At 43.2% G+C, this 22,346-nt stretch overlaps 1 protein-coding gene across 1 annotated transcript in view; it reads right to left on the bottom strand.

Annotated features, from left to right (window-relative positions):
* Positions 1-22,137, bottom strand: part of LRRC1 (leucine rich repeat containing 1) — a 77,051-nt gene extending 54,914 nt beyond the window's left edge. The window contains exons 1-2 of the mRNA XM_054821488.1: positions 21,609-22,137; positions 5,811-5,928 (exon numbers count right to left, since the gene is read on the bottom strand). Coding sequence (XP_054677463.1) covers positions 5,811-5,928; positions 21,609-21,767 — 277 coding nt within the window. The 5' untranslated portion in view covers positions 21,768-22,137. The remainder of the gene's footprint in view (positions 1-5,810; positions 5,929-21,608) is intronic.
* Between the last annotated feature and the right edge of the window lie 209 nt (positions 22,138-22,346).

Below are 22,346 nucleotides of genomic sequence, written 5' to 3'. Positions count from 1 at the left end.
CCTCACTGTAAAACAGCCGGGTCACCAGCACAGGCTGAACTGAAACAAGCGTTCAAGCCTTTCCTCTGTCAGTATTTCTAGTTTGAAAACACTGGTTATCCTACTTTTGGTGGGGGAGAGGAAAAGGGGGACACTTACCCGCTTTGTGGGCAGAAGGGAGGCAATCCTACACTATGGATGACAGGTATGTCTTTGAGAGCAGACAGCTGAATTAAAAAGGGAAAGCTGAAGCCCCAGAGAGTGAAGCAAAGATTACACTCTGCTCTTCAGCGGCACGGAGTGATGCTCTGCAGGTCAGCTGCCACACGCTCACCCAGCCTCCTAAGGAAGCTTTAAATTACTTGTGGAATAAAATGTACCTATCACGCAATACACAATGAATGTGGTGTCCTGAGGATGACTTAGATCTCTAAAGAGACTTTTCATTAGGTTGTAAAGCAGCTGAAAAGAATTAACACTTCAAATAAAAAGCAGTAATATCAAATCAGCTGCAACTGAAAGTAGAACTGTTAGATACTGTTGCTGTTGATTTCTGAAAGTACGCTCATAACTAAAGTCAAAACAAAATAAAAGTTTCTAAATCTGCAACTATAACCAATTTTGGAAGCAAGGAAAATGTAAAAATCAGGCTCATGGAGCATTTGGGACACTGCCCTACAGCTGCCAAAGTTTGGCCTTCAAAACCTTGGACACTGCTCAGATGGTCAGGCTTGCACAGTGTTGCACTGCCTTACACCAGTGTTGTGACTACTGAGATGCTTCTGAGGAACCACCTCTACTGTTAAGGTAATCCTGAAGTAACATATTTATCTTTTGTGAAATCTGTAATTATTTTCACAGAAATGATAGCATATTTGCCATAATGTGGCAACTGTATTGAGAGAGGATTTTGGAATTAGAATATCCTGATGTCAGGAGATTTGTGTCCAGAACAACTGCACTCTCAATACAGTCATAAGCTCAGTTTAACAAGAAACCACAGAAATGGGTAGCAACTAATATATCACGTCGCCAGAATCCATCTGTACGGTATGTATAGAACTGTACACATTAAACAAACAGTATTATTCTTATTGGATATCAAAGTAAAGAACCACGCTGAGATTTTGGTATCAAGCATCACGCAGAGTCAAATATGGCTTAACAAGATCCGCCCACACACACATTTCCTCAGTAGATACCACAGCAAACCCATCACTCCTCAGTTCACAAAGTAATGGATCTCAGCTCCGCTGAGAGCAGCATCAGCACCAGAACCAGCATAATCCCCCCACGAAGATTATCAAAATCCATTTAATGCTCCCATCGCACACACACTTGCATCTTTTCCACTGTTCTGAGACTCGGGGCTTGGACACACAACCAAACCGCAAGGTTACAGAGCATTTCCATGGAGGAACAGCTAACGTGAATGCCCTCGCCTGCTGCCAGCTAGAGAGCCACTACACACAGTGCAAATCTGCCAGTACGCAGCAACTACATCGATACTTGCATGACCAAGCCCTTGGTAGGCATGTTCAATGGAAGCAAAAGAGTAGCAGCAGAGAAGCCTGCCAGACTTTTATCACAGAGACAGCAACACGCAGGCAGACACAAGAGGCTCGTCTCCTACATCAGCAAAGGGGTTAGTCTGCATCCAACAAAGAGGTGGACAGCGGGAAGGTTCAAATGGCACTTCTGCAGCTGGGAAGGGTAGGAAAGCCACCGCAGTGCCTCATGCTCCGCAGCCACTGTCCAGTATCAAAGCCTGCGGTGATTTTCTTCTTATCCTAAAGGAGCTGAATTAAATAAGCTGCTGACAATCTGTCAAAAGGCTAGAAAAGGTATGGGACATTTAAAAAAAAAAAAAAAAATATATCCATCCAGACTTCCACACCATACCTTTTAAGAGAAAGTGTGTGTGTGTAGTAGCAATTTCTTTCAAATAAAAATACTACAATTAAATTAACATCTTCAGGGTATTTTAAAGAACATGCAATATCATGACAAAAACCTGTCAGTGGAATCTAGAGGATTTAATACTTGTCAAAGGCGGAATCTAGAGGATTTAATACTTGTCAAAGGCAAACAAAAAACCCTCTTCTTAGAGAAGAGGGATACTAAAAAGGAATGCACCACATCTGCAAGAACACAGCATACATCCATAGCATACATAATCCCAAATATCAGCACGCATTAAATTAACTACAGAAACTTTATGCATTACCCCTCCTGTCTGGAAGAAGCTACAGAACAAGAAAGGCCATTAACATTTTAATGAATCTGGGATGGCAGGGCCCTAAGCTCTAAGAATTCAGCCTCCAGGGGTTGTGCAGAAGAAAACGGGGAGGGAGCCACTGGAGGAAACCTCTGCGGGATGAGCAGCATGGGTAGCGGTGGGCCACAATTCCCAGGGATCTCAAACAAGCCGCACGCACTTTGGGAGAAAGAAAAGATTAAAGAAGTGCCAGCCAAGGCATAAGGAAAAATCTGCAGAAATCTGAGCAAATCTTTCTTCCTTTGGAGATTGCACTTCTTTTCTGAATCACAGGGTCTTTCGAGACTTGTCCCAGAGTGTGCCCAAGTGCTGTGGGAAAACAAATAGCACACAGGCACTTCTGATTGTGCCTACAGCAGAATCTCTCCTCTACCACGTAAAGCAAAGACTTGCACTGAAACTCAATGCAAAGCACAGGAGCCCTACCCAAACTTCAGGGACATCAAGCAAGGATGTTTCAGCAACCCAGTGTCCTTGCAGAATCCACCAGTGATGTGAGAATCCAGGAAAAGATCTACCCAAGCTTGGGGAGTCTGAGGGAACCAGCAGTAGTTTCAGACACAAAGGAGTTGAGCATCTATCTCAGAAGATGCTACAGGGAATACTCTGAGTCTCAGACATGCTTTGCCAGCAACTTAAAAGCTCAGGCATCCACTGTTGAAATCCTACGAGTCTGTTTTCTTTAGCCTCAGAACCAGTACATCAGCTTTTTGAACAACCTAAGACCAAGGGGCAGAGATAAACTGCATTGCCAAATAACTTTCTAAGTGTTCGCCATCACTATGCTGTTTTCTTAGCACAGCTTCCCTGCCCTCTGATATTCCCATTCACGATTGATCCATTCAACCTTTGCTCAAATAACAGCCTCAGCCAGACTAGAAAAGCACGGTGGGGATGCTTCCTAGGAAATCTGCATGAACACATGACCTTGCAGAGGAATAAGAAATAGCGTCGACATGTAAACAATCCAGGAAAAATTTAAGATTATATGGCTCCTAGCCTTCCCCAAATCCTTCTTCTGCACCACTAAGACTGTCACCTTACCCTCCCCAGACTTCTCTCACATACACTCAAGATCACAGGAACATCAAGCTTACATCTGCTGTACAATATACCCACCATCTCATGGAGCCTCACAGGTTATCAGATGCTGACCAAAGGATCAGAAAGTATGAGAAAGGAAGACATGTTACCATTTTGAGGGAAATGGAAGTACTTTCTTTATTCAAAACCCTTTCCTCCTCCTCCTGTGATGAGAGGTTAAAATATAAAGGGCTACTCCTGTGCGCAGAACATTAAATGAATTTATATTTGCGTTTTTAAGCTCTTGAGGAAACAGAATGGCCAGAGCTGAAAGCAATTAGTGCACCGAACCAGACAGCTAAAACAACAAAAAACACAGAACAATGATCTCTTATTTCTCAAGTTCAGATGTCACCATCGCACTTTCCTATTCATGCAGCATACTGCGTTTTGAAAAGCGAGGCTGTTTTTCTCTGCCTGAAAGGAATACAGAGAGTTCCTTTTTTTTTTTTCCTAAGTACTTTGGTCATTAGAAAAACAAAACCTGATGGAGTGCAAACCACTGAACAGGAGAAACCTTTGGCAGGTTGAGAATCTGACATATTGGTAGGTGGGTTCAAAATACAAAGCTAAGAAATGAAAATACTGTTAATCTCCAAACTTATGTGAGAATTCCCCCTGCAGCATCCCAGATGGTGTGTTTTGCCTTTTAATTTGAAGAGCTGTGAGACAATCATAACATGACCAAACAGCAGAAAGTAACATCAGTCATCTTCTGCCATCGCCCCCCTGCGTTACCTCGCACGGAGCGATTTTCATTTGAAGAGTCAAGTTGTGCAATAACTGTGACACGATTAAGCAGAGGCAAGCAGTATCAGTCACCTTCTGCAATGAACCACAGAGAAGAGAAAGTAATGCAATAAAATGGGTGATTAACAGTGAACCTTGGATATAGGAAAGCAACTGCTCTCTGCCACCTGCATTAGTCCAACTCATCACTTCAGAAAACACTTCCCTGTGCAGTAACTTCTAATGACACACATGCATCTACCCAACCATAAATGTTCACACCATCTGTTCTCGTTACACTTGAGCTCTCAAGCCCACTTCCAAGTCAGGCTGACAAGAGTTCACATGGCTCTGATCCACCAGCTCTTTTGCAGCTAGTTATTCATTTGCAAAGAGAATTACTAAGCCAACAGAGCCCTTCCTTTTGTATAAGGTCTGTCACAGACAGCACCCAACTCAGCCAAACTCAGCAGCCAAAATACCGCGTCAATTAATGCTTGTGTATTTCTAAAATGTTTTAACTAATGCGTTTCTTCTGTCTCTCAGATGTGGGGTTTTTTCCAGTTTTCTTCTCTTACAAGGTTTTGCAAATGTGCATAAAATTATATGGTTCACAGAAAATTTTCAGCAACTGCCTGGAGACTCATTATGCTTCATCAATTATATTATCAGATAAAGATGGCATTAAAAGCACTAAACAAATAAAGATGCACATTTCAGACAGTTACAGGAAGGTGAAGTGGCCACTAAATATTCTTCAATGGCAAAGGGTCAATTTGAAGTTAATCTGTAAAGAAAAAAAAAAAAGGCTCCCTGTTGCATTATTTCTTCTCTTGAATATTCAGCGACATCCCTCACTTATTTACAAGGTTACACAACCTTGCTCTCTCCCACCCTATCCATTACACCTCAGAGAGCATTTTGTGCATATCCACTGCATATAAGGAGGCAAAAAATAGCTGACAGTTGCTCTAATTTGGTAACACGGATTTGCAGTTTCTAGATCACTGGGTCATAAGGCTGCTCAAAGGTGACCCACCAGCCCCTGAATTTCTTGCAGAACTGGTAAGTTCACCAGGCCAAAAAAAAAAAAATAAAGGCAATAAAAGCAGCAAATATTACAACTGAATGATAAACCCATGTGGTTTCCAACAACATATTTTAAAAGACAGTTTCTCCCAGCATCCTTTTCTGAATTTATCTTTGTAGGTGACAAACAAGACTGATTCTTCTTCCAGAAGTACAACTAGAGCTACCAGCACTCTGCCTCTTGCTAATCACAGGGAAAGAGGAGAGCAGAAATAAAGAATCGCACTTCTAACCAATAGGCAGCCTTTTTTTGACAGAAAGGAGCTTTTTTCTTCCAACTACTTTTTTTTTTTTTCTTCCCCTTCTTAAATGCTAGGCATTTCAGAGAGCTTGGGGAAAGAAATCGACATTGTGACAGATACGCATACAAAAACAGGATGTAAAGCATTCTTTAAACTGGAAAATAAAGCAGGCTCTCAGAAAGGCAGAACTACAGTCAAGCATTATTTCGTTATTGTATTTCCACCATTGGCTCTCCTCTGCTCTTTCCCTACTCCCTATCTAGAACTACAGGCAAATCCATGAATTATGCAGAAAAGCATTCTGCAGGACACAGATAGCAACTTCAGAGACCGACAAACCCTACTAACCCAGTTTTATAGCTCATGTCATAGGACAGTATAGAATCAAACAAATTAACATTGGAGCTTACCATTTCGAGACAAATCAAGTTCCACCAGCTGCATGAAATTCGCTATTTCTGGAGGGAGCCGCTGGATTTCGTTATCACTAAGTCCAAGTTTCCGTAACTTCACAAGTTGGAAGAAAGGCTGAAAGAAAGAAAAAATTCCATGTCAGAAAATATTCACGTTACTCACATATAAGCATGATAAATGACAAGCAGTAACTGGAAGCTGCTTTCAAAATCTGAGCTAAAGTTGCTGCTTGAAATCAGTTATGCAGACCTCTTTCAGACCTGCATCAGAATTAACATTTTAATTTTTACATGAAAGCAGACTATAATCCATGTTTTACCTAAAATGAAAATGTATTTTAAAAAACCCACCCGTAAAGCTCGCTAGTAAAGACCACAGCAGGCAGACGCTAGCAAAATCCAGAGTGCTTGCTTCAGAATCATTAATAGGGTGAGGTTACCCAGCAGGGTAATTAAAAGCATCCGAATTACATACCAGGGCTCATTAGGAAGTTAATGCAGAGGGACACTTCTAAAGCACGATCCAGAAAACCCACAGAGAGGGGTTGCCAAGGCCTTCTTCACCAGCGAGCACCATCACCAACTAGGTTACAGAGCCGGCCTCCCTCGGGAAGACTTTCTTTCTTGTCTCTCACATCCTCTGCTCCATGGCCCAGTTTCAGAAGGACTAATGAAAGTTGGGTGGGATACACATGATTCCAGGTCCTCCCAGCTTGAGGAGGAACCCAACCCAGCCCTGTCTCTAGGGTGAGGACATGGGCACGCAACACGGACAGCATGCTAACTCGTCCTGACCCCCAGCTACGGGCTCAGAGAGTCTGGCAGCCCCCAAGACAAACAACCACCAAAAGAGACAGGCTAAGCTGCAGGTCAGGTCAACCCCAGGTGCTGGGAGCAGCTGGTGATCAAAAGACAAAATGGTCATTAAAAACCTATTGAGATGTAGGCATCGTTAGGGAAGTCAGTCTCCTCACAGCTTTCCTCTCTTCCAGGCAGGCCTTTGAATGAGAGTGACTGCAAGCGGTGAGGATTTGCACAGAATTAAAATACTTTATATACAAGTCATTTTGACCATAACTGACCCAAGTCCTCAAATTTTGAGAGAATTCTGTGCACAGGTATTTTTGCCCAGCATTCACAACCCGTGCGTCTCACCCACCCACGGCATGTGTGTGTGCTCGTACCCTCATGGGCGCTGCCTCCCATGGTTACTGGAAGGTGCTAGTAAATTTGGGATGTCTGCTTACGTTTAATCACCTACAATCCTTTCTTGGAAATTAGCACTTTTTTTTTTTAATTACTTTATTTTATTTAGGTGCTGGAGTGCGTGCACCAAATGTCACTCAATTCTATCTTAGACTGACAAGAAAAGGGGCAGTAAGACAGGCATCTTACTAGGACACAAGGTAAAAGCACAGTGTTATGAATCTCTATTACGATACAGGTTTTCAATCTTAGTTTGAGTGTCTTCTACCCAAGATCATTAATCAGGTTTTAAGTGCAAGGGTTTGCAGCCTCAACACCAATCTTTCAATATGCATTGTTGTTCCTTGTCACAAAAAAATTAAAAAACAACTGAAATTAATGCATTTTCTCCTCAAAAACATGGGTTCCTTTTAGGGACTAAAAAGGATAGAGCTTTAAAAAGTTTATAAACACTCAGCAGTCAAAAGATGTACCAGATCTGAATGTGAAAATTCAAAGGCATTTCTTGAGTCAGAATGGCACTCTTTCCCCTCTCAAGTATTAAAGGCCTTTGATAACAGAGTTGAAATTGTAAGAGGAAGATAAAAACCTTTACAATTCCACATTTCTAGCTCCCTAAAAACATATACTACAATTAAAATAGCCACAAATGTTTTTTTAATCCTTTTTCGTCCTCACAAGATCCGTAACTGCATTTTCATATCATTAACATTTTTTCTCTTTTAAAACAAATGCATCCCTTTTGCTAAATATTTATTAATATGACTAAACCAAGAATCCATCAGAAGCTTAGAAAAGCACTTAAAGAAACTTTTGTGAAAAAACAGGAGTACACTCCACAGAAGAGATCCAAATCTGTCCTAACACCGTCCAAAATAAATACTTGCCAAAAAACATTCCTCAGCCAGTGTGTAGCTGCTAAACTATACGAGCTATAAATATTGACTTTCTACTACAAATCTTCTCATCAGCAACAGTTGTCCTTGCCAGAGATGCTCTACAATGGCAAGTGAGAAAAGACAGAAGGAACATGGTTAAAAGACAGAAGGAACATGGTTAAAAGACAGAAGGAACATGGTTAAAAGACAGAAGGAACATGGTTAAAAGACAGAAGGAACATCAAAAAGCTTTTAAGAGCTGAGCATGCCTAGGAAGGTTTGAGGGCCCTCACCGCACCATGTGTCAGTGTTGTATATATTTATTAAATGTACAGAGCACATGTGTGCAACCAACAAAATTACACAGTATTTAAAGGCATTCCTGTTTCTTTAACTGACTACTTAAAAGAAAAATTAACTGGGAGCTTTATTTCTAGTTTGCATAACAATTTTTAATGAATGACACCATTTCCTAGATAAAATCAGAAACTGCAGTTATGTCAATGGCATTTCTTTGAACTTCTTGTTTGGGTTTTTTCCTCCCCTTTAAACTACAGAACTCGCTCACTCTTGCATGTTTAGTACATCCTACTCCCATTTCAGTAACTATTCTTCCTTTATGCAAGGCACATCATTAGTGCTCTAAAGCACTATCGGAGAGCCAAGCATCTCCTTTTTGCTGTATGTTTTACCTGTCAAAAAGACCACTGGGAAGAAAGAGAATTAAGAGCTTACTGAATAGAGTTCGACACGTGTAAATATATATTTTTTAACATATTATACATAGTAAAATATATATTTTATAAAAATAGATATCTATATAAATATATTTATAAATATATATGTATATACAAATATCTGCAGTATGCCAACCAGAAATACGTTCCTAATCTGATATATCAGACACAGTTCAGCCTCTATTTGCAAAGCTCTAACACAAACCAAAGTGCAATGGGGTTGTTGGCCAGAGCAGCACATCCACCCAGCATGCTCTAATAGCAGGTTTTGATGGCAGACCTGACGTCTCTACAAGTATCTTGGCAACACTTTTAATGCTGCTTAGTTTAGCCAGCCTAATTAATAGTGCTTCAATGAGACAAATAATTCCATGAGCATCAGCACTAAAGAAGCCTACAACTTTCTATTTAGCAGCCATTCCTAACCTTCAATTGAAGCTCTTCCTGCTATCAAAGAATTTATAGAGGTTTCTCTTATATGGATTTTCTAAGAACACATATCTTGAATAGAGCCCTTCTCGCACTGGAAAACTAACCAAGTCTCTCTCCTCCACCAAGCCACACATTTTTTTAAAAAACTTCACTCTGACAAAATTGGGTCGATGTCAGCCAACGGAAGAAAAAAAATAAGAGATAAGTGCATGACTCACTGAAAAGTATAAACAGACAGTGTGATCCCACAGTCCTCATTTTTTCACTTTTTTTTTTTTTTTAAGAATACCACTACAACTGGCACTCGATTCAAGGAATAAAAGTTAACAGAATTAAGCCAATAGGATTGATAAAACTCAAGATTTTCTCCTGCGAAAGTGGCCAAAACAACACGTCTCTGGCTTGCTTTCAACGGTTCACTCCTGCAACAAAACACACTCACGCCCAAGAACCTTGCCTGAATGCTTCAGCACCTTTCCTGATGGAAAAAAAAAAAAAAAAAGGAAATAGATGAAAACAACAGGCAATTGAAATAAAAAACACAGGAGGGCACAGAGACCTACTTGCAGCTAATGCTGTTTAAGGAGAGAAGCAACATCTCGCTGCTAGAGCCTTTCCAGTGCTAGAGACACGTCACGCTCCAAACCCATTTGGCATAGGTAGCATAACTAAATGCTTACTGTGTTAAGCAAAATGTTTCCATAAAAAGGCTACTACTAGCAGCAAAGTGAATTAAAATTAGAACCTTTATGAAATCCACTGCCTAATTTTCAAGATGGGCCAGCACAAGCAGCAGAAATTAGAATAACAGGGAGAAGAGGAAGAAAACTGCAAATTAACTCCAGTTTCAGGGTTATATTCATTCAGGATAGAAAGAGAGATTTCTCTTTTTTTTTCTTTTTTTCTCCTTTTTTTCTTGTTTTTTCTTTTTCTTGTTTTTTCTTTTTCTTTTCTTTTTTCTTTTCTTTTTTCCCAATGCAGGCACTTAAGCTGCTACTGACAAGTTTAAAAATTTGTAAAGTACTTCCTCTTATCTCAAGTTTCCCTCAGACATGAATAGGGATTTTCTAACATACGCATGCTGCCTCAGCTTAAGGCTTCTTCAGGAAATTACAGTATTATATTCAAACAGGAATTGAGTAAACTACCAAGATACAGTACATTATTAGGTCCTGTTTCTTAAACACCATCTATATTTATTTCACCCGTTTTCCAAACCTATATTTGACCAGCTAAAGGATATCTGTGCTAGAATTAAAAAGTGCCACATAGTAATTTAAACATAGTTTAACTCCTAATTGCATTCCTGCTTCAAATCTTACTTCAGGCTCCATTTTTCCTCTCCTATGTTGTAAACAAAAATCAATGGGGGAAGCCTTCGCTTTATTTGTTCACTTCCATTCACCAGCTACATGTCCTCCTTCAGTCACCAGATAAGGGAAACTGCAATTAATCCTTCCCCCACCCTTTTTATACTCCCTCAAAGATCTCAGAAAAAGGTCTTTCGTCAGCCAAACACACGCAGAAGCTGCAATTTGGTTTTGGTAAGCAAAGTAGGAAACAAGATAAGGCATCAAATCCGTGAAATAACCTCGCAGCATGGCTGACACAACACTCTCCAGCTCCCCAACAAGGTCCCCAGTCACTAGACCACAGAATCACTTGCTTTTACAGAATCACAGAATGGTTTGGGTTGGAAGGGACCTCAAAGGTCATCTAGCTCCACCCCCCCTGCCATGGGCAGGGACACCCTCCACTAAACTTTTGGCCCCTAGAAGTTGGGGTTTTCTTTGTCTACACCATTGCACGGCTTCAGCAAGAGAGCAAGGGAAGCCCAACCTTTTTTTTTTTTTTTTTTAGGCAAACACGCTGCTTGGTGGTCAGGACACTACAAGGAAAACAAGGATTAAGTCATGCAAGGCAGAAGCAGCACTGAATTCAAGTGTTCTGCTTCCTGAGGGTGTGTTTAATAGCGGGGCTCTCCTCCAGGCATACATACAAACACATTCCCTCTGTCTGTCAGAAGGGCAAAGGCAGAGAGGGAAGGGCAAGCTATTCCTCATTTTTTCCTCACCTGCTTTTGTAGAAGTCATCAATAGTCAACTCTCTGAATGACCATCCATAAGGGACACTCAATGCTAAGGATTTCAAAAGGACAGGACACTTTCATGCCCTACACTAACCAACCAGTGGGATTTCAGCTGTTGCTTCTACTCCAAAGTCAGCCACTGGACAGACCAGCCTGGAGTCAATGAGAGCCACAGCCACAGTTACAGCGAGCTGTAACACACCCTGCCCTCCACAAGGCTCCCCAGTTGAAATGCACAGCTAACTTGTAAGCAAAACACTCTCTCGGATGCAATCCTGTACATCACCGTCTTAAAATCCATCCCAGAGAAACCTGCCGGTAGCACGAGCAGGAGCACTGGGGAAAACCAGCAAGAGCACTGGAAGTGGGCACGTTCCTCTAGATGCATGTCCTAACTAGTTGCACAATGAAATGTTGAGGAAGCTGGATCCTACTCTGGATTCATGAAGCATGTAATGAACTCCCAGCAGACTCCAGTGAAGTCTAGTATGGAAGCTATCAACTTGGCATCTCCCACAAAGCCTGCTATCAACACCAAGATTCCTCGACACTCCACCTGCTTTCACCTGCGAGCAGGGGCAGCTGATGATGGTAATAGCGTTTCACAGATACAGATCCCTTGTGTTGCTTTGGGCAAACATGCTTTAATTCTCAAATAAAGTGAGATACTGAAATGATTTCTGAGGGCAGGGACTAATTCACAGTGCAGCACAGTGGAGTCATCATGCAGGTGATGACTCTGTGCTGGAAGCAGGTATTGGATTTCCTCTCAAGCCATGAGGAGATGCAGCAGCAGCTGGTGACGGACCATGGTATGCAGACCTCTGCCTGCTTGCTAGGTGACAAGTCAGCAAATGGACAACTGCTCCACGCAGCTGAGGTCTCCAATTCTGTACTTATACATTTCATGACAAAACCGGAACCACTACAGCTTTTTGGCTTGGTGAAGGATTGTTTCACATGCCCAAACCATGTTTGTAGAACATGTTGAAGCTGTATTTTGGTCTTGCAGCATCCTCGTACCAAGTCTGTCATCATGAGTAATAATGGAAGATGGCAGAGGGGCAGACATTCAAGAAGGAATCCATACAAAACATGAATAAAATAACTACATTTCCCAACAAGAGAAAGTATTAATGAAAGATCACGGTTCATTTGCATGTACCCTAAACAGAACCAGATGTTACAACTGCTATCTCCCCCTCCAATGGATGCTTTAAAGCCTGATAGGACGGATCAGCCAGGCAGATGGGTTGTGGGGGGCATTGTCTTTACAGGAGACAGAGCAAAAACTAAAATCAATGCCTCACTGAAGCTCGCATTCAACATGTACCCAGCTCCGTTTCCGACCCTTATTTTCAAAGCACGTGTCATTTTCTCAACTACAGTCAACGATGGGCGAGTTGTAGGTCCTAGTCTCAGTTGTTGCCATCCATTTTAAAAAATGAACAAGGGACTATCCACTCTCAAAAAACAGCACTGAATCAAAATGCCGCTCTACGGAGCGATGCTGTTTCCTGGCAGGCAAGGATTTAGTTTCTCTTTGATGTCAATTAAGAAGAGGCAACAAAGGTTAAAGAGCACTTGATGCCATAGCCGTTACAGTACAGTGGTGCAAGGGAATATCTCTGCCTTTAAGAGAGTCCAGAAAACATCTGCTACAATGAAATATAGATTCATTGCAGTTAAATGCATTTGCCATTTGGAGAAACAAACAAAAAAAAAAACCCACCACATTTAGTCTCACTAATGAATTTGTAGCACGCACTTTTCCAGTATACAAGATTGTTGGCAGGAAGTAATATCTTTTTTTAGACTGATATAATTAGAAAAATAACTCTATGTATAATCATAAGATTTATTTTAGAGCTGCAGATGTATAATCTCTGCCCACAAACCTTGCCTTATCTGTGTACATCACACAGAGAAGGGGATGCTACCAATTTAATACAACAATACACCCCTTACAGAAAAAAATAGTTTAAAGTATTGAAACACAACCACCTATTACTTTCTTCCAACTGAGGTCAAAACTCAGTAGAACTCAGCTATTACTAGGTGGGATGTTGGGACTACAAAAAAAAACTGCCATTAGAAAATATTTCAAACCAAGCAGACTTCAAAATCTTCTGAACAATCTTATGGACATTAACAGGGAAGTCAGACTTCAAAGGGGGCACCAGACTAAGTTGTCCCTCTGCTCCCATCAGACTGTGGTCTTTCAAATTTGATGTCAAAAGGCACAGTATTTTCTTCAAGTCTTAAGCAATACAACAGATGAATCTGGAAGCTAGCAGAAAAACTAGAGATATTTATCTGATAATAAACTTATTTGGAGCCTTCAACACAGAGGGATTTTAATATAAGGATCCAATACTGCTTCTCTACAAACCATCATTTATTTTAATAATTCAAGCATGTGCTGCACACCAGTAGTAACTGACTATGCTCACAAAAGGTTTTTACAGAAGGTAAGTATTCTCAAGACACTGAAGTTGTAAAGTTGCAGGTGTTCTTAGAAAATATTTTACATAGCATTTGTCATACTGGGAAAAAAAAAATCCTAAATTTTCAGTAAAACTACCTTTACTGTGTGCATAGAGTTCACTTCAGTTTCACACAGTGGCATAGTTCTCTCTCTGATACTAAATGGAAGTATATGCTTGTTCAAATCATATAGTGCTATTTCTTCCAGATTTACAGCAAGATGTGCAAAAACACCATGACACTATCAATGTTAAAAGTAAAGCAAAATTAAATCTTTGAGGGTGAATAAACATGAAAATTCTATTTGCATCATTAAAAACATCAACACTCAAGGCACTTAAAATCATTAATATGCCCTCTACAGAATCACAGAACAGTTGAGGTTGGAAGGGACCTCTGGAGATGATCTAGCCCAAACTCCCTGCTCAAAGCACAGGACAGCTAGAGCAGGTCACCTGGGACCACGTCTAGTCAGGTTTTGAGCATCTCCAAAGATGGAGACTCCACAACCTCTCTGGGCAACCTGTGTCTGTGTTTCACCACCCTCACAATAAGAAAAAAAGTGTTTTCTTATTTTAGACAAAGTTTCCTGTTTCAGTCTGTGCCTGTTGCTTTTTATAATTTCATGGGGCACCACTGAGAAGAGTTTTGCTCTTCCTTCTTTACAGCCTCTCATCAGGTATTTATATATACCAGTAAGATCCCCTGCACCTTTTTCTTCTCAAGGCTAAACTATCCCAGATCTTTCAGCCTCTTCTCATGTGACGGATGCTCCAAGCACTTGATCATCTTTGTGGCCCTTTGCAGGACCCGGTCCAGTATGTCCATAACTCTCTTCTTCTGGGAAGCTCAACACTGGACACAGCAATTCAGGTGTGTTTCCCCCACTGCTGGCCAGAGCAGAAGGATCACCCGCTGGCAATGCTTTTCCTAATGCAGCCCAGGATACCATTAGCCTTCTTTGCCATGAAGGAACATTGCTGACTCATGGGCAACTTGTCCACCAGGTCACCCAGGGCCTTTTTTTGCAAAGCTGCTTTCCATATGGTTGGTCCTCAGCCTGTACTGGGGAATGGGGTTATTCCTCCTGAGGTGTACGCAAGGTTTTGTATTTCTCTTTACTAAGCTTCATGAGATTCCTCTCTGCCCATTCCTCCAGCCTCTCAATGTCCCTCTGAATGGCAGCATAAACATCCTTCTTATCAACCACCTCCAAGCAGATCCTTGAACACATCCTGTTTCCTGAAGTCCAGGACTGTGATGCTGCTTTTTGCTCTACTCCCTTCCCTCAGGATCCTGAGCTCCACCACCTCACCATCACTACAGCCACTGCAACCCTGACCTTCACATCTCAACCTGTCCTTTCCTGTTTATGAAGTCCAACAGAGCACCTCTGTCTATTGACTCCTTGGTCATCTGTGTTAGGAAGTCATCAATGCAGTCCAGAAAACTCCAAGATTGCTTGTGCCTTGTTATGTTGTCCCTCCAGCAGAAGTCAGGGTGGTTCAAGATCTGGGCCTTTGAACATGAGGCTTCTTCCAGTTATCTAAAGAAGACATCATCTACTACTTCTTCCTGATCAGGCAGTCTACAGCAGACACCCAAAACAATGTCACCCACTAATCCCAGCCTGCTCTCAGCTGGCCCATCATCCATCCCAAGGCAAAGCTTCACATATCCCTGCTGCTCTCTCACAGGAAGGGCAACTCCCCATCCTTGCCTTCCTGGCCTCTCCTTAAAGAGCCTGTATTCATCCATTGCAGCGTTCCAGTCATGTGAGATAGCCCACCACATCTATGAATTTGAAAAAAAAAAAAAGGAAATAAAACTTCTAGATTTTTACATCTTAAGAAAGGATGGTTACAACCCATAAGCACAAATTTAAAGACAAGTACAGTATGACATCATCTCCTTCCACAGCAGATTACTGGCCATCGACCAAGCAAGTGCCTTTATGCCTATGGTTGCATAATGGCACAAAGTATGGTAGAACAGTGAAATTTAGTCTAAAAGGGGGTTTTTTCCCCCTGAGAAAGAGGTGTGGTATGGGAAGAACAGAGGGACTTTTTCTTGAGGAGCTTTCACAAGATTTTGGTATGATAACAGCACCCTGGATTTTGACACCACATGTAATAAAGAGATACAGGCACTGCCTCAGCCGAACGCCAAGCAGCAGCACACCATCGACTTCTCTAACACAGAAACTGGGGCACGGGAGGAGGCCAGGGTTTAACCAGGTCCCTCATGGAAGTGGTCTCACATCAATCAAACAACTCTACAGAGAAGCTTTGGCACGTAACACCAAGAAGGAAAAATACAGATGACAGATACAGTCTGTAGCTCAAACAGAGAAATGAAATGATTCAGAGGTTGCATCAGATTAGGTTTACAAACACTACATATAAATCATCCCCAGAAGAAGAAAGAGTTCAGCTGACACTTAGGCTAAACTAAGTGCACACATAAAATTTCAAATTCATTTTTTGCCATTGAACTTTTCACATAAACAACATCTGCCAAAAGTCTCACAGTAAAGTGACTTTTGCCCTTTGAGTAGAACTGAGCAGCAGCAAGAAAAAACAGCATCAAAACAAGAGTTACATGCTATTTCCACCACCCACCAATGCAAAGAATGTTAGTGATTTAATAGAATAGCCAAAATATAATACCGCATTCAAAGGTTCATAATTTATTTTTTTTTTTTTTACACAACAGTGGGGGAAAACTATGCAGAGATCCAGTTTTGTACTGCCAATTTGATCTACAGAGAAATTAAGTTGACAGGATGTATTGGCCCTTAAATTCTAATGTATAGGAGTAGGAAACAACATTTAATCAACTACAGGCTGATCTATAGAATTGAAAGCATTTTATTTTTATCTGATGCTTTTCATTAGAGAAGCTATTGAAATGCATCGTGCAGAATGTGTTATTTTCTTCTATCAAAGCAATTTGCCAGAAAGCCTACTCTTTGGTGAAGTATAGTTTTTGACGTGTAGCAAATGACATACTACACATTACAGTTTGAATTGAAAAAGCCTTCAAATTTTCACTCCTAAGGAAAATAAAAATGGTCCAGGTTTAAAGAAAAAAAAAATCACCAGAAATTACATTTTTAAGTCGCTCTGTGCACACCGGTGACCACTCTATGTTTTTTCCAATCAAATCAGATATATACCAAGTATTCAATGGAAGGCACTTAGGATCCAGCACAGGAGGAGGAATTATTTAAGCAGGTAAGAGCCACACTCTACCACCGGCCCTATACAAAGCCCTTCCTTTTGAGACCAAAGGGTGCAGCTCTTTAATTTGTCTTGTAAAGCAGAAGTGGTGAGAAGCATGCTGACAGCTAGAAATTGCTGTTCTGTGGGAAAACAGCCACATCTGCCAAGAAAGGCTACAGAGACCTCAATATTGTGGAAAACCACCAGTAGCTTAATAGTACACAGCCGGCTCCTCCAGCACATCCCACCAGGCTGGCTCATCCTGCAGGAAGGGCAGGAGCAGAAGAGGGAACTTGGGAGGCAGCAGAAAGGGAAGGAAAAGAGCAGAGTGTAAAGGAAAGGGGGGAAAAAAAATGTTTGCAAGGGCAGTCGAGAATGTGGCACAGAAGGGACAGGAGAGGAAGCAAAGAATGAGAAACACAAGCCACACAGAGCTGTTTAGGTTGGAAGAAGTAAGCAAGATCCTGGGACATCAAGGACGGGGAGGATGGAAAAGTATGAACATGTGGGTCAAGGAGTCTGAGACACCCGTGGTAACGGCAGAGAAAGGTCGCTGTCAACACGACCACATGTTCTCCATCACGTAATCGGGTAAGGGAGGGAAGAAGGGATCCAGGGATCCAGCACAGCAGTTAAGGAGACCTGGGGAAAGAATCAGAGTACTGACACGGGATAGCAAAAGGATCCCTGTGCAGTAGCAAAAGGGTATTGCTAAGTTGCTGTACAAACAAAAATTATTAACTTGTATTCCTGAGAGGCTGACAGGTATAGCTTAGTAAAAACAATGTATTTGTAGGGAAAAAGGGGTCAGGGAAACTGAGTTAGCCCATTCTTTTCCTGGTCCGCATATGCATTAATGCACAAGGGAGCAAACAAAGGGAGGAGTGGAAATAATGGGGGCAAAGACATCTCCCTCTGCTTCTTGGACACTTCTGTTCAGATGTTTTCCAGATGAACCCTTCCCACCCCCTCTCCCCTTAGAAAGAGGTGAAGAATTCTACCATACGTTTTGGTCAGCCAACACAACAAAAATAAAACCAACAAAGCAATTCTTTCAAAATAATTCCAGTATATTTCTTGTTTCTCCTCTCCTTGGGATATGAGATGACTCTCGTAACGTACAATGCAGTGATATTGCTGGGACTTTCAGATAGTCCTTTCCCACTGAGACGTTACAGCAATTCTTTAAGTTGTCTTCTGTCTTTTGAGGGGATTTTTGTGTGTTTGTTTTGTTGGGGTTTTTCAGTAACACCCTAACATACACCATGCTAAGGTAACACCCTAACATATGTCCTCTAGAATAACAGAGGTTTTAAACATGCTACCAAAGACTGTAGATTAAACAAAGCCTAAGACTACTTCTGTACCTCAAAATGGAGGGTTTAGGGTATATTAGAACAAAACAACCGAAGAACACTTTTCATTGCTACTTAAATAGAAACAGGGGAGAAGGGGGAAGGATGTGCATCCAACACAAGTTGCCCCATCCACTTGAGACAAGTGCAGGGTGTTCATGTATTCCAACATGCCACTTGCTGATGTTTATCTGCTTCAGAAAGCTTTATGTTTGAAGGGATGAAAAAAATTGTGCAAGTGGAAGGAAAGCAGATGTCAGGAGATAAAACTACCATGGGTGTCTCAGACTTGCCGCATGGCAAAGCTGGGAAGAGAACTCACCAATATCTATTTGGTTTCAGAAAAGTATTACATGACCTCCTGCGTGCTGAAACAGCCATTTCAGACCACACCAGCCCACGCTGGGAAGATGAGGTCTGAACTACCCTGATGAGAGTATAGAATGAAGAGCAGGGCAGCAGATTTGGGGTCTTCCTCGTCCATCCAACTATTGCAACTTCTGCTGCAAGTCACAGAGCCTACAGGGCAATTCTTCACTATTTCAAAGGTGAGCCTTTACAGCAGCAATTTCCTAAGGAGGATCATAACCATCTCAGTGACACGAACACCTTATTGGTGTTACGGGATATATTACGGCATCAGCACAGCCTACAGATGATTCACCAGGAATCAGCACAGATCACTGTGAACTTCCATCAAGTATGGGAAGACATCTAATGAGCCAGCCACTGAGAGTTAAACAAGTCTCCCGACTTGCTTAGGCCTGAACCGAGCCCAAAAACAGTTTGATTTGGTGTTACCTCCTTTATGCACATAGAGAGGAAATTTAATGGAGATAAGGTAAGACTAATACAATGCATTACACTAGATTAAGGGCGTAACGACCACTAAGATCTATGCTGACCAGACAGGTTGTTAATTATACGCCCTAACTCTTTCCCTTGTGCTTTCTCTGCAAGAGGTATGGTGTACCTCTGCTTTTTGTACTTATTTCCAATTCTGTATCTGTAGTTTGCATTGACACTAGTCTTTTAATATCAAGGGAAATAAACAGCGTACCCTGTAGCTACCTTACAAACAGAGTTCTTCCACTATTTTCCTCAGCCAGATTCCTATAGCAGAACTTTTAAAAACTATTTGCTGGTAGAAATTTTAAATGAGGCTCTTCCCATCCATTTCCAGATTCAATAGACTAGTTTCACATCCGGGATTGCAGCTGTATTTTTGTACCCAAAACTCCTACAGAGTCAACACTTATCTGAGATGATGGCACTATATTGTATTTATCAGAAAACATTCATAAAGAACTGACAAGAAAAGTTCATAGGTCCATGCAGGAAGCCCTAATAAAAATGCCTTCCTGCACTGGTGACAAGGCATGAAGTACTTCAAGACAGATACTACAAGCATGTCTCTGTAGTTGTATTTCATCAGATTCTTCCTAGTCCAGCTAAAAACCCACAAAAATATTCTGACAGTATATTTAGGCACTCCTGTAATCTGATCCATGCACATAAAAAAGTCTTTCTAACTTCTACTTTTGCTTGATTCCACTGCAATGTCAAGGAACCTGAGTTGTTGGGGGTTTTTTACCCCCTCAGCTATTTTTTACATGTATGGGACTTAATATGCACTGACATGTAAGCAATGCGAAGAAAAGGTCTTTTTAGCCATCACAGGACAAAAAGGCTATTTCATATATTATAGTTCAAGGAAGAGGAGAAACAATGAATAGTTGCACTCTATTTACAGAAATAAATACCATATAACACCATGAACAACAGACATCACCATTTACATTTGTACACAGCAACTAGTTTGTGGGGGATTTATTTAAAAAAACAAAAACAAAAACCAAACAGAGAGCCATAGGTCTCAGTAGGATTTCAGTCAGAAGCACATTCCATACCCCTGCAATAAGAAGTGTACAAGCCTGAAAGCCAATGCTGAGAAGAAAAGTCTAGTACAAAAAGAGACTCCTGAGTCTAGTCTGTGCACAAAGCCAGCAGAAACTGCTGGAAGTAAAAAACAGCACCCACACGGAGGCTACAGAAACCAGTTTTGCTCTACTTCAGAAGGATAAAGAGCTCAGTCACAGCAAGATGCAAACCTGTGCCTAGGTTTTTCAAAAGAAAAAGCCAAATTTAATCCATCAATTCAACTGAACATCTTTACTACTGTCTGTAGGAAAACTTCTCCACCATGATTACTCTTACTACCTAGAGTGGAAAAAAGTTTATGTGAGTGAACTGAGTCTAAAAAAAGAAAAGTAAGACTGTTTAAGTTTTGGTATGAACAGACCAACTTTGATTCAAGTGGAAACAAAGGTGCTTTTGAAAGCTAGTTAGTTCAGTTTCTTGGATTGCAAGTTAGTAAGAGCTCACGCACCTTTAAGGTGCAGCTTCCAGATAACACTTCCCCTCCAGTATCAAACTCTACCAACCACAGCTCACAAAAAGCTTCTGAGGTGTCCAAAGTTTAAAGAGGAAATACTGAAAAAAGCCCTTGGTTCATCAAGTCAAAAGTCGAGCGCGCCTCCCACTCGCGCTGTACCCACGGAGCGCAACAGTGCCTGGCTGCAATCGCTCTGACTGAGCTCCTCTACCAAAATCAGCAACTGCCAGCCGGCGAGGCACGCCTCAACATCTAAAAACGACGTTGAATGGAAAGTGAATCCACCTTTGACAATACTGACAAAAAAATATTAGGCACAAAGATCCAGCTACGTGTTTCATGCAACAAGCAAAACACTGACAACTGTGTGGGACTTAACACGGAGGAAAACAAAAAGCTTCATCGCCTCTCATGTTCGGCATGACGAAGTTTCCAGGAGTGGAAGGCAGAAACGGGAACGCTGTTATCTGCTAGAGGGTTTTATGTATTTCTCATACCGAGAGCAGACAGTATCTGCTGAAAGGGGGAAAAAGAGGAGGGTTTAATACCCTCCATGGTCTCGTAATTCCGATGACGTGAATGTTAATCACAACATATATTCACATCCTGTGACTCCAGCCCTAACCCCTGTGCCCTCCGAACAGTACTTTTCCTCCCGCAAGACGCGGATCTCCAGCTTTTGCTCCCGAAAGCTCATTTACCACTAAACTACAGGGAAACGCTAAACCCGAGACTCCGGCTCTTCCTTTAACTCCCGGCGTTACTACCCCACAGCACCCCGCGCCCGGGAGCCCCTCAACGCAGCCTCGGGCCGAGCGCGGCGCCGCCTCATCCCGCCGGCGCCGGGCCGGGGAGCTCGGCGGGCACCTGCCGGGGCGGCTCACCTGCGCCCCCCCCACCTTCCCCGGGCGGCGGCGGCGGGGCTGGGACCGGCCCGGCCCCGGTGCCTGGGGAAGGGGGAGGCCGCCCCCCCGTTCCCGCTCCCCGCTCACCTTGGGCAGCTCGCGGAGCTGGTTGGCGTCCAGCAGGAGCTCCTCCAGGCTGCGGCTGTAGCGGTAGATCTCCTCGGGCACGGCGGCCAGCGAGCAGTGCCGCTTGTCGATGGACTCCACATGGCGGTTGCACCGCCACAGGGGGATGCAGTGGAACATCGCCCTGCCGGGGGGGGGCCGGGCCGCTGGGGGCCGCGGGGCGGGCGCCGCCGCCGCTCACCGCCGCCCCCTCTTCCTCCGCCGGCCGCAGGAGCCGCTGCCCCCTCCGCCGCCGCGCAGCGCGGGTCCCGGCGAGACGGCGGCGGCAACCCGCATCCAGCGCGCCGGCGCCGGCGGCGGGAAGCGGCCCCGGGCGAGCGCGGCGGCCCCGGGAGAACAATGGGCGGGAGCCGGAGCCGAGCGGAGCGGGAGGCGCCCCCCTACTGGTCCTCGGCGGGCCGCTGCCCTCCCCGCAGGGGCATTGCGGGGCGCCGGGCACAGCGCTGCTGCTGGCGGCCGCCGCGCATTCCCGCGCCTGACCCGGAACACGGGCGGCCTCTCCCCCTCCCTCCCCTCCTCTCCTCCCCCGTCCCGGCTGACATCAGCGGGGCCGGGCCCTGCCGCCCCGCCCCGGGCCCGGACCCGGACCCGGCCCGCCGGCCTGCCCGGGGAGGTGGCCAGCCACCCGCACCACCACCCCACCCCACCCCCACCCCCCCCCCGGCGCCGCCTCGCCCCGGGGCAAGCGGGGCCGGGCGG

The sequence above is a fragment of the Grus americana genome, chromosome 3, assembly GCF_028858705.1.
Source record: "Grus americana isolate bGruAme1 chromosome 3, bGruAme1.mat, whole genome shotgun sequence".
In the NCBI taxonomy this organism is placed as follows: domain Eukaryota; kingdom Metazoa; phylum Chordata; class Aves; order Gruiformes; family Gruidae; genus Grus; species Grus americana.
This window is presented reverse-complemented; position numbering and strand designations above follow the sequence as displayed.